The 14,057-nt window shown below is 33.7% G+C and overlaps 1 protein-coding gene across 3 annotated transcripts in view; it reads right to left on the bottom strand.

Moving 5' to 3' along the window:
- Fntb (Farnesyl transferase beta subunit) overlaps positions 1-14,057 on the bottom strand; it is a 101,774-nt gene that overhangs the window by 14,616 nt on the left and 73,101 nt on the right. For all 3 annotated transcript variants that reach the window (XM_090375551.1, XM_090375554.1, XM_090375553.1), the window contains 2 exons: positions 12,407-12,536; positions 8,429-8,561 (listed from right to left, as the gene is read on the bottom strand). In XM_090375551.1, the coding sequence (XP_090231677.1) occupies positions 8,429-8,561; positions 12,407-12,536 (263 nt within the window). The remainder of the gene's footprint in view (positions 1-8,428; positions 8,562-12,406; positions 12,537-14,057) is intronic.

The following is a 14,057-nucleotide window of genomic DNA, read 5'->3' as shown; positions in this document are numbered from 1 at the left end:
GACAGCCATCCTTCTACCAATATTATTTTCTAACACTCTCACGAAAGTCAAAATCTCAGTAAAACTAGTTGAAAAATTATTTAACTGTGTATATAAATTTAGGTGTTTCTGCCAATAATAAAGATTTTTCTGTCAAAATAAAACATGCATAGCTATGTTTAAGAGCTATTCAATATTTAACTTAGCTTATTTATGCTGAAAAACAAAACAAAAAAAAAATTCTTGACTATTATGGATTTAATCAATATGTTTATATCATAGTTACAGAAGAATCATAGGTATATGAGGTTATATAAGTTTGTATTTGTAATATAATATTTATATATAATATCAATATACATTATATAATATGATATAAATATCATATAATATACATAAAATTTACATAATATAACTACAGGAATCCATTGCCAACTGCAGGGGGGGGGGTGAGATAAGTTCCTGAAAAGTCCCGTGTTTGGCAGGATGCGGTTTTGCCAAACCTAAATTTTGACAAGACTAAAGTCCTGTAGAAAATAGGGTATTAGGAAAACAAACAACAATTATGCACAAAATCTATGAAAAAAAAAACAACAAATTTCATTTTCCATTTATACAATGTAAATGCAATGTTTGTTATAAAGGGAAAGATAAATGTTGATTTACATTACTTTTTAATAAACATGGTAATCTTCAAGGAGTTAAGAAAACAGGTCCAAAATACACATGTAAAATGGATCACTAAATAGCCGACTGCCAACAATTTTTCACATACCGACTGATCCTAAGTGAATAAATTTTTTTTTTTTTTTGCATAAATTATTTTAGTTTTGCATTTTTGTAAGGTCTCAATCTGATGTGTGACATTTAAAAAATATTGAATGCAACTTTCTTTCTGTTGCAATAAAAGGGAATAAAAATATGTTTACCATAATATTCTTGATGTTTTATATTATAATATAATATATAATATTATATATATATATTGATGCTTTCACACTATACTTATATAATATATATTGTATACTTATATAATATCTATATGTTCAATATAATATATATTGATGCTTTTGCACTATACTTATACATAGTCTTGATGCTTTATTAATTTTATACCAAAAATAGATCTAGAATGCAATGCATCATATTTTTTACTAATGTGGACTGTGAAGAAAATCAACTGGTTACCCCTGCTATATGGTATTGAGAAGTGTTTCATTGAGAGGAATGCATGAAATGTATCATCTCATAAAACAAATCCCCCTACCCTATGAGCTAGCAAGGCAGATTTACCAACGTACAGTGCACAGTTGGTCTAAAGTCCAAGGAGGCCCCAGAACAATATATTTACTGTTGGTACAGGACACCCACAGTCTTATTTTTAGGACTTCTAAAATATGTGCAACAGTGTCCCCACTCTATCTAAATCTGGCATTGCCCATTTGTGGATAACAACATGGTTATAATCACTATCCTTCCATATCATTTATGATAAAGCAAGAGTATAAATCCTACTGGACAAAAACTCAGAAACTTGTTCAGTGTTTGTCAGGCAAACTGACTGAAGAGTACATTACAGAATAAAATACAATATCAAAAAAATATACTAACACTTTTTAACCATAATTGCTTTGGCACTTAATTTACACCTTATCACTCACTAGATCTACCCATGTAATCTATGCGTGGTGGGAGCAATAACTGTCATGTTCTTTTATTAACTGGATTGAACCACATGTACATAAAATTAATAGGATTACAAAATTTTGGTATACAAATATAAAACTGCATTGTATCTGTGGTTGGGGAACGATTCCTGTATATTTATTTTATAAAGGAAGCGATTATGAGATCCCTGAATTTGATGTGGCTCAGCCAGTTTATGAATGGTGGGCTCTGTGATATCGCCCATTTTATTGGCATGACAAACAAAATGTCCCCAGTTTTGAATGGGACTACGGAGAAAATTGCTTGAAATGTATCATCTCATATTATTAGACACTTCACTGTGAAGTGACTTGGTATTGCACAATGTACCTTAAATGAAAACAAAATAAGTATATTGCTATTTATTTAAAATGTATGCCATTACCCATATTGCATTAATGCCATAAGTTGTATGATAATGTTCTACAACACAAGGATATTGCCCTAAATTTATTTGAGTTACAACTATTTAAAATTTGCATCATGTGCCATAATGTTTTAAACCATGACACCGATAAGTGTTCTATACTCGAAATTAGAAAACACAGAAGTAAATAGTTATCACAAAAGAAGTTTTGGTAGTAAATTTTTTTTATTAATAAATAACATTTAACAAATTATTTTTTAGTATAAAGTGTGTATTTTATGTAAAAAATTTCAGGATTGCTTTTATCCCCTCCAATAAATTGTAACTGGGTCAAATTTTGAAAAGTTTGCAACTCTCCACGATTATGAATGAGCACAGTTCAGGATGTCCAACTGCAATTTGCAATAAAACTGCTTTCACTTCCCTAATCTCAGGTCAATATACAAGAAACTATAAAATCTGGCACATTTTAGGGGATAAAAAAAAAAAAAAAAAAAAAAATATATATATATATATATATATATAAAATTATTTTTAAAGTTATGTGTAGAATGTAGTAGGTATAAATCTATAATATAACTAATGCTAATAATGAAAATACCGTGTATCCTGGGAGCGATATATGTTGATTAAAGGGGGAAGAACGGAAAAGAAAAATGTAACGTTATAAACAAAGTGCGAATTTTGGAAAGAACGACCAAGGTAGAAATAGCAGATTTTTGAAAAGAACGACCAAGGTAGAAATAGCATTGCAGTATCTTTCATAATTTCTGTGTCTTCTTCAGAGGTCATCCACCCAAATTATGAAAAAGAACAGCAATACTCTTACTTCTGTTTCTGACATGTTCTGTATGTCAAAAAACATGTGTACGAAGACATGTGGTAAAAACTAAAATAATTTAGAATATAAATTTTGAATAAATAAATAAAATACAAGTTAAGCAAAAATATTATGCCAAAAGTATAACATGCAGAACATGGATGACCTTACAGAAGTAAGTGGCCTGCCAAAAAGGTGAAGACAAAGGAAGGTAGTGTCCGAATGACAAGAACTTACCACTACTGGACGGGTTGACAGAAAAGACAGTGCCGGAGGCTAACCCGTCTATATATGCGAAGAAACGCTAGCGGCTCCTAGCGTTAGACGAATTTTGGTGTCTGTATATTATGTAATTTACGTAAGCGGTGGAGCTACGCTAGGTTAAAGTTAAGTACATGATGCTCAAACCCCGGGATAGCAAAGAAATATATATATATATATATACACACACACACAGAAACTCCCTGACTTACGTAATACTCGACTTACGGAAATTTGACTTCATGTAAGTTTTTGCTGGCTGGTGCAAACTTTAAAAAATAGTGGAAACGTATTTTGCATCCCGTAGGAATAAATGGAAATATCGTGAAAATATCGTAATGTGAACCCAATAACACATTGTTTTATTATTATTATTTTTTTGTAATTCGTTCCAAGTCCTTGGAAATTAAAAATTTCGCTATAATACTAAGCTATTTATCTCTCTAAAAGGTCATATTTATAATGGAAATTGCACTACCCTTTTATCGTTATCTCATGTTCCGTTTATAAGAATCAATTTTGAATACCCTTGTGATATTTTTCTAAAGCACGTTTCTGGAGATCACGACCAAAAAACAATAAAAACAATTTGCACTTTCAGTTTATTGGGCTTTTCTGTTAGTGCATCTAATTATAAATAGGTAGTAAACTCTATCTTATTCATTTGCGATAATACTGATAACTGCAATTGTGTGGGTTTTTATGTTATTATGGTGAAATGAGTTCCCCTTCACTGAAATCTTCAATCATATAAAAAACAAATTTTCAGAAACTTCTCTTCATTCCTATTTACGTATTATAATTATGAAGGGAAAGAGACCAACGAAAAGTGCAAGTGATGGTAGTTCCAGGAAACGAAACAAAATTGATTTTGAAATGAAGATGATTAATTAAGAAGTGGGACAAAGTTTGTCATCTATTGCAAGAGAATTGGGTCTCGCTGCTTCAACAGTGAATACTATTCTAAAGGACAGTGCACTATACATGCACTGTCAAAGGATCAACGCACTTAAGATCAACAGTGATCACAAAGCAGCGTTCAGGTGCTATATCGAAGATGGAACAGCTGTTAATAATATGGATGGAACGATGGAACAGATTCAGAAACGAGTGCCCCTGAGTCTAATGACCATTCAAGCAAAAGCAACAAGTACTAATAAAAATATTAAGGATAAGTATGGCGAACCCCAACCCAAGTTCGTGGCAAGCAACGGGTGGTTTAATAGATTCAAGCATCTCGCTTGTTTCCACGTTAAAGTATGCGGCGAAGTCGCCAGTGCCGATGTTATTTCCAACACACCACAAAATTCCCTGCAGCTGCAGGGAATTTTGTGATGTGTTGGAAAACATTATCGATGAAGGCAGCTATTCAACGCAGCAAATTTTTAACGTCGATGAGATTGCAATGTATTGGAAAAAAAATGCTGGATCGAACATACATTGCCAAAGAGGAAAATACAATGCCAGATTTCAAGGCGTCAAAAGATAGGACCAAGCTCTTGCTTGGGGCTAATGCAGCGGGAGATTACAGATTAAAACCACTGCTTATATACCATTCTGGAAATCCTCATGCATTTAAGGCAATAAAGCCACCCTACCTGTGCATTTCTGATAGAACCAGAGAGCATGGATAACAATATCTCTCTTTGAGGATTGGTTTTAATGCTGCTTCATTCCCGAGGTTGAAAAATATTGTAAAGACAACGATATTCCTTTCAAGATTTTGCTTCTATTAGATAATGCTCCTTGACACCCTATCCATCTAGATGATTTTAATTCGAACGTGAGAGTCATATTTATACCGCAAAACACAACTTCACTCATCCATGCTGGATCAGGGTGTTACTCTGAATTTAAAAGCATACTATTTACGTATATATGCTCAGTCATTGTCTGCAGTAGACGATGAGAAAAATTTTACGTTAAGAGACTTTTGGAAATCTTACAACATTAATAAGGCCTGGGCAGAAATTACTAAAAGTTGTTTAAATGGCTCATGGAAGAAAATATGCTCATGGCACGTAAAAGGCTTCGAAGGATTTGAAAAAGACGAATCATATGAAGAGGTTGCAGAGCTACTTCAGTTGGAAGTTTTGCCAAAGATGTTGAGGAGTTAAGAGGAAGAAGAGAAGGAATTATTTAACAAAGAACTTACTGACTTGCAGGCAGCAATAGTGAAAGAAGAAAATGCTGACGAAGCTCAAGATGAACTAAATGAGGAGCCGAGACGCTTCATCACCAGAGAGATGGCAATGGCATTTCGTGAAATTGCATCAGCAATGCCGAGGTTTGAGAAGATGGATCCTGACAGCGAATGATTCTTAAAAGTTAACAAAGGGGTGAATGATATGCTTGCTTGCTACAAAGAAATCTACGATGAAAAGAAAAAAAAGCCACCGACCAGTCATCCATTAATGTTCTTTCGTAAGGTTGAGCGGCCGACCCCTTCTAAATCTCCACAGCCCCAACCTATGCAGCGGCGTACTTATCAGCTGAATACGCCGATTCTTGCAACGATGCTTGAGACGTAAAACTTACTGACGTTTTGCCTGTCTCCTCTTTTTTTGCAATTTTATAATTTCGAAATTTTTTTAAATTGCAGGCTTTTGTAATTTTTCCTGCGCATGAGATAACAAATTGAATAAATACAATAAATAATTCTACTTACATGTTCATTGGACATTTCTTTTTTGATTCAATCAATTCAGTGAGCACAGTTGCGAATGCTGCACAAGCATGGGGGAAATTCCGACTTACGTAGCGTTCCACAGAATGCAACCTTTAAGTAAGTCGGGGAGTTCCTGTATATATCATTTTAAAATCCAGCAATACTAAAGAGAGTAATCTGGGATTCATATCGGTGGTCACATTTGCAAAAAAAAAAAAAAAAAAAAAAAAAAGGGTAATATTTTTTTTTTTAGTGCTGTTACTTATTTAGTAAACTTCATAACTTATTGTGAATTTTTCTTACAAATTACAGCTATGTTGCTATGGGTACTTCAGCCAAGAATAAGTGGGACATCATTCCATAAGGAATATGATTGTCACTTAAGTTTTTTGGTGTGGAATGGCATTTACGTGCATACTTATTTCAGCATGGCTACAAGAAGAGTGAAAGAAGCAAAGTGAAAGAGATCTCTGTTTTCTGGGGCTAGAACCCTGAAATGATTACTTATCCCTGGAATGTACTCCATATTTAGAATGTGTCCGTGAAAGGCAATTCACAAGAACTTCAAAATCATCATGTACTTTAAACTACTCTTTTTCTTAATATTGTACATATTACTAAAGAAACTCTCTCAGAATGATCAACAATGACATTCACTTATTACTATGGCTGCATTAGTATGAACATCAGTGGTGTAGCTAGGGTACAGTAAACACTGTCTCTATTATAGCTGCCAAATTAAAGAAAAAGAAATAATTAAAGAAACAACTTCAAAATAAGTGAATTTAATATTTATAAATAAATCAGGTAATGCTATTTAGCATTATTGAAATTTCAATACTCTACACACATCTGTTTGGAAGTAGTCCAATTGGTAGATTAACCTTTTAACAATGTCATTACATTGTCAACATGTGAATCTGCCATTTAGCCATTGTCTCATTTTTGAAATAAATGGCAAATTAACATAAATGTTATTGATGAATATTTGTTTGAAAGGTGTGCAATACCAGGGCAACTTGTTGTGAAGCTAAAGTTCAGAGTAGACCATGTAATCCAGGCTAGATTATTCTTGATTCATGCTTGATTAAATGAAGTTAATCTCTTCCATGAAGAGATTAACTTCATTTACTGGTGCATTAACAATCAATTTAATTCCACAAAACCAAGATTTTTGCTGCCATTATTTTTCCTTTCTTTGGACACCAAATGGTTTTCATAAAATGCATGAATCATCAAAATGGTATGAAATCCATTCATACAACAATCAAATTTTGGGCAGATGAGTTAGAACAAACTGCCAATAGACCAATGGTATTTTTGATTATGATTACAACCCCCACTGCTGGATCACTACAGCATGTAGTAATCCAGCAGTGGGGGTTGTAATCATAATCAATCATAGAATGTTACTGCTGGGCCACTTTCTCTATCAGTTGCTATCAAATTTTAATTAAAAAAAAAAAATTTCAAAAAGAGGGAGACATTTTACTAAGATTATTCCAAAATAATTTAGAATTCACTTAAAGTATTCATCTTTACAATTTATGATATGCCTCTGGACTACCACGGTTATGCTGAATTTCTCAGGGTGATACTTCAGCTAGTTGAATATAAAGTAGAAAGTCTGAGTGTCTGTCTTTACTTTATCTGTTCAGACTCCCATAAGAGTCAATACAGCCAAATGTGGTATGGCTCCTCTTTCATCCAAAGGAAGGCCAAGGGCTATTTGGATCCAACCATATTAACTTACTTTGGGGAGGGAGATAAAATAAGGGAGTTCCCTTTTCATTCAGAAAAAAAGATGAAGCGGCTATATTTTTGTTAAATATTTTAAAATTTTGATGCTGAAGTTATTGAGAATTTATATCCCACTGAAGACAGAAGACGACTCAACTTGCTTCTCAATCCATTCTCAATGTGGTATGGCTCCCCTTTCATCCAAAGGAAGGCCAAGGGCTATCTGGATCCAACCATATTAACTTACTTTGGGGAGGGAGATAAAATAAGGGAGTTCCCTTTTCATTCAGAAAAAAGATGAAGAGGCCATATTTTTGTTAAATATTTTAAAATTTTGATGCTGAAGTTATTGAGAATTTATATTCCATTGAAGACAGAAGACGACTCAACTTGCTTCTCAATCCATTCACACAGTACCGGAGTACTCAAATTTGCAATAATCATTGCTTAAAGTGTTAGAGGATCATAATAAAAAAAAAACCACATTGTCTTCTGTCAAAACTATCAGCTTCACTGTCTAAAATATTCACACGTAGTGACAGTATCTCACTTCAGAAGTGTATGTTTGGAAGCAGCAGGAGTTAGAGTGAAGTAGTAAACATTAATTAATTAGGGATCTTATTGTATAGTATTAGGTTCTTAGTTATCTAACAAATTTTTAAAAGCAATGGTACCAAAGTTAAGCTTGATGCCAACAGGAAACTATCATTCACACAATGTTGTACTAATCTTTTTTTGTACATCAGTATTTGAAAGGAGAGGAACAGTAAAGAAAGACATATCCTTGAATATCTTTCTTTATAAAGCACTCATAAAATTATATTAAAAAAAAGATAGTATTAAATATATATGTATAATCTTCCAATTTAGAAGTATAAAAAATTACCTGTTGAGCAAAGTGTATGATGTATAAGAGGAAATGTGCCTCCTTGCCAGAATGAATAACAACCATCAACGAGCTTGTTAGTTCTACCTTGAAAGCCACCTTCATACCTCATCTGCCTATTCACTAACCACCTCTGTCCAAAAGTTTAAAACATTATTCTATGAGATATATGTATACATTAAAAACACTTTTAAGAAAGTAAGTTGAAAGTAATGAAAAATAACTATCTCTTGATAAAGCTCTAAATGATCTGTATCAGGAAATGATCAGTTGGTCGGTTTAGTTTTATTGGTGCATCAAGTCTCAAGAGACAATGGAAAATTTAAAGCAATTATCCAAAGTTAAATACAAGTACAATGCAGTATTGGGTAGATGGGCTGAGAAGTGACAATTGAAGTTTAACATTGACAAATGCAAAGTACTGAATATGGGCAGCAGTAACTCCAGAGAAATGTACCAACTATGTGGTGTTACACTCTGGATAGCAGAGAATGAGAGAGACCTGGGAGTAACTGTGCAGTCAGATATGTTTTCTGAGCAGTGCAGACAGGTGCCAGAGTAGGTCATGGGGTCTTGTCAATGATATACAGGAATTTTGCGAGCAGGGATAAGGAGGTGATTATTCCCTTGTATAAGGCAATGGTCAGGCCACACCTTGAGTAATGCGTACAGGTCTGGAAGCCTCATTTTAGGAAGGATGTAGAGTTGCTAGAATGAGTACAGAGAAGGGCAACAAGATTGGTGAAGGGAACAAAGAGGTGCTCTTATGAAGAAAGACTTAAGTTCTGCAAATTGCAGCTTCTGGAGACTAGGCACCTGCGAGGCAATCTGATTGAGATGTATAAGGCCTTGAATGGATTGAGCAGGCTCAATGCTGATGGGATTCTTCCTCTTGTTCAGATTATAAACCTGAGGGGGCATAGATTCAAACTGAGGAAAGACAGCTGTAGAAAAGATGTGCGGAAGTTTGCCTTTAACGGGTAGTTGATTGCTTGAACAAACTTCCATCTGTTGTGGAAGTTGATAGCTTAAATAAATTCAAGGCAGAACTAGAAACATTTGGAATGAATGGATCAGTGAAATGGGAATGGTTTTTTTTTTTTTTTTTTTTTTGGCTGATGCTGTATAAGCTTGCTTTCTTGCATCAAGTGCCTCTACTAATACTAATATATATTTTGTTTTTATTTTAATAGTCCTGTTACTCATAAAAAATAAATCATACTTGAATGGGGCAACATTGTAATATATATAAGATAAAAAGTGAGATAAGTTTAAAACAATTCCAGCAGCACAAGCTAATAAGTCTGTGCTGGCACGAAATATTTTTGTAACATGTTATGGATAATATGTAATTTGTAGATAGTGGCAATTCTCTACCTTGAAAAATATCAGCCATTTTTTTTCATTTATGGTCTAATGAAAGATTTCATCCCAATATCTGTTTTATTGGTTATTATTGAACCCATCTGTGTGACAATCTGGGCAAAATTGACACATGAAAGGCTTCAGCACATACTGCATATGTGCAGACTTTATTAAATTTATCATATAACTATTTTACTTTAAGAAATAATTTTCACAAGTTTTAAATTTTCAATATATACTATAACACTTCTGATTTATAATGATTTTCAAAAATGGCATGTCCGAATATACTGCCACTTCAAAGTGAACTTTATTAAATAAAATTTATGAATGCAGTAAAAATTTACTTTTCAGATTGTTATTTCAGAATCACAATTAGCAATTTCATTTTAATTATATTTCATATGCCCATTAATAATATTGTAGCATATTATAAATAATATACAGACAAACAATCAATTTAATTCCACAAAATCAAGATTTTTGTGCCATTATAGGAAAACCACCATATGGTTTTCATAAAACGTCTGTACCAAAGAAAATAATGGAATCACTAGTTAAAGAATTAATGTAGGACCATCTGGACAGGCATGCAATTATACTGCAATCACAGCATGGATTTGTTAAGGAGGAGTCTTGTCTAACCATTCTGATAGGTTACTGTGTGATGCAATGACCAAGGAACTGGACGGAAAAAATTCATTTTGACATCATATATTGGGATTTCAGGAAGGCTTTTGATACTGCTGCACATAAAAGACTGCTGTACAAACTGGAGCAATGTGGCATTAAGTTACTGTATGCATAAAGGAATGGTAAGTGGAAGAAGACAGTGGTTATCAATGGGCCCCCGCTCTTCGTGGAGTGACGTTATTAGTGGAGTTCCCCAGGATTCAGTGTTGGGCCCATTGTTGTTTTCAATATTTATTAGTGATATTGACGAAGGTATATCAGACTTAATGTCAAAGTTTTCAGATGATACAAAGGTTGGCAGGGGGGTTAACGACAGTTATCATGGTTAGCTACTGCAACAAGATCTTGGGAAAATTGAGTCGAGGGATGAGAAATGGAAGTTGAAGTGTAACATTGACAAATGCAAGGTACTGGCATATGGGTAGAAGAACCTCCAGAGTAACTTATCAACTGTTTAGTACTACACTAAGGGTAGTGGAGAATGAAAAAGACTGGGGTGGGGTAATTGTGCAATCTGACATGAAATTAGAGTAGTGCAGTAGTGCAGACACGCTACCAGGAGAGCTCTTGGGATTTTGTCAATGATATACAGAAAATTTGCTACCAGGGATAAGCATGTTATTATCCCTTTGTATAAGGCCATGGTTAGGCCACATCTTGAGTCTGTATACAGGTCTGAAGGCCACACTTTGGGAAAGATGTAGATCTGCTGGAATGGGTGCAGAGAAGGGCAACCAGACTGGTGAAGGAAACAAAAGGGTGCTCTTACCTAGAAAGGCTTCATTTCTGCAAAATGAATCTCAAGACTAGGCACATGTAGGGCGATCTGATTGAGGTGTTTAAAGCCTTGATGGATTGAGTAAGCTGAATGTTAATAGCATTTTCCCACTTGCTGAGACTACACACATGAGGGGGCATAAATTCAAGTTGAAGAAGGATGGTTTCGGGATAGATGTGTGGAATTTTGCCTTCAGCCAGCGGATCGTTGATTGTTGGAACAAGCTCTGTCTGTTGTAGTGGAAGTGGATGGGTTAAATAAATTCAAGGCAGAACTAGACAAATCCTTGCAGGGTACAGATGGGTGAAGTGTATTTTTTTTTTTGGCTGATGCTATATCAGCTTGCTTTCTTGCATCATTTGCCATTACCACTATTAAATGGCTTTTTGTAAAATGACAGCCAAAATACTGGAGAGAGAGAGAGAGAGAGAGAGAGAGAGAGAGAGAGAGAGAGAGAGAGAGAGAGAGAGAGAGAGAAAATGGGTTGATCTTGCAGTCCTCATTAAGATTTGCTTAAACTAAGAGAGATGTCTTGTACTTTTTAAAGCAGGTTAACAGATATGATGTTTTTGGAAAGAAACTTTGTTTTGTTCAGTAATGAAAAATCACATGAAAAAAGGCACTAATTGTTTCTGGAAATTTTTGGTATTTTCCTAAAGCAAGGTACAGTGTACAGATTTCTTTAAAAATACTAACTGGTATTTCAATACCAGTTAGAATTTTTTAAACTTTAAAAATTATTTTCCCCAAATTCATAATTAAAGTATTATTTGGATATATGTATTTTTCCAGCCTATATTTCTCCCAGTGATCCAGTTGAAGTGCCAAAAGCAGTTTAGTTGAATCTGATATATGACATTTTTTTTTATAATATAATATATTCATGGAAAATAAACATTGCACACAAAGTTCATTTGTCATAGTTAATGGGATTGCTAGGGTATTTAAATAAACACATACAGCAGTGGTATGGTATCATTTAATTTAACTTTTTATTGTATGCAAGGATACCATTTAATAAATGAAATGATATACTTGCATAAAAAAGCTGAATAAATGTAAATCTAAGTACAGTACTATATTTTTATTAATATTCTTTTTCTTAAAAGAATTGAAAGAACAGAGCTACACTAGAAACTTACCAAAAGACTATTAACATCACAGAGGTGTGCTTTTCCTAGTAAAACTAAACTTGCAAACCCACAAAATGTATAACCACCATGGGCCTCCATTCCTGGTACTCCACCAAATCCTCCTTCGTATGTTTGACATCTATATTAAAATTTTAGAAATATACAGTGTATAATTATTCCAGAAACCAGTTACAAAATAGATATCTGCTAACTTTTCAAAAATTTGTGTATATAAATACATACTAAGTTCACTTGTAAATTTTTTCAAACAAAATTAGTATATATGTATTTTATAAGTAGGTAGCCATTTTTATGTGTAATTCTTTTAGTTATCCACAGACCAAAGGAATCAATGCACAGAAAGAAAGTAACAATAAATGCCATAAAAAAAAAAAAAAAAAAAGTTAATGTGCAGCCATTATCAACCCACTGCAGGATGGAAGCCTCCTCAACAATTCATGCTGAGGGAAATGGATCATAATCTGCCACGCTGGTCCAGTGCGGATTGGCAGATCGACCGTATTCGGCTTGAACCCCGGTCTACTCAAAGAGTGTGTGCTACTGCACTCCCGCTCCTGACCACTCAGCTATGGATCTGTACTCAAATCCTCACTTTTCTTATATAGTTTAGTCATGTTTTATTTACCCATATTTCAATGAGATTTCATTTTTTGTTCTTGTTGTTTATCATGTTTCTAATGACTAATTATTTGAAACAGGAAGGAAAAATTAACCTATGTTCAATTCTATTTTAATGATAAATAAACTTTTTAGTTTCTTCATGATTTCGAAAATTTATAAAAATGAAAACTCTGTAAATAAATATTTTAAACATTAATTTTTTTCTTATTTTGACTATTTCCCAAAGTTGGAACAAATTTATTGTCAAAAATAAAATCACAATTTAAAAATAAACAAATTTCTAAAAAAACTCAGTTACTTTTTTTTATTGATGCAATAAAAACTCTACATCTATTTATGTATCACCTGATTCAATTTTATCAACTTCTTAAGGTGCAACTGCTCTTCCTCCACTGATTTTAAAAAGGCATTTTTGTGCTGTTAACTATTATAAATTGTCTTTGCTATGATTTTGAAATGCAGATCCATTTATGTATTTAAATGGAATACGTTGGAAACTTAAATATACATTTGAAGTGTTGGTCATAATATTAAAGACAGATATTGTTGGGATATCAGAGACGTGGTGTCACACAGATATAAGGAATGCAGAAATGGAATTTAGGGAGTACAATGTGTACGGGAGGTATAGACAGGATAGGAAGGGAGGAGGGTTTATGCTATTAGTTAAGAAACAAAATCTAAGGAAGTACAGCCAGTTGATATGGCTGGACAGCACAGTGTGTCAAGTCAGTTTGGTGTGACATAAGCACTGGGAAAGCAAAATTGAGAGTAGGATTGTGTTATAGGCCTAATGACTCTGATGGGTATAATAAGCAACTATACAGAGAAATACAGTGGGCCAGTAAATCAGTGTCTTATAATGGGGGATTTTAATTTCCCACATCAAGTGTCTGATCTGGGAAATTAAAATCCACACACACACTAGCAAGGCTTTTGTGAATTTATTGAATGATTGTTTTCTACAGCAATATGTTCAGGAAGCAACTAGAGGGAGTAATACTCTTGATCTGATTAT

This window comes from Mastigoproctus giganteus, chromosome 6 (assembly GCF_048544385.1).
Source record: "Mastigoproctus giganteus isolate SK-2022 chromosome 6, ASM4854438v1, whole genome shotgun sequence".
NCBI lineage: Eukaryota > Metazoa > Arthropoda > Arachnida > Uropygi > Thelyphonidae > Mastigoproctus > Mastigoproctus giganteus.
Note: the sequence above shows the minus strand (reverse complement) of the source record. Positions and strands in the feature narration are given on the sequence as shown.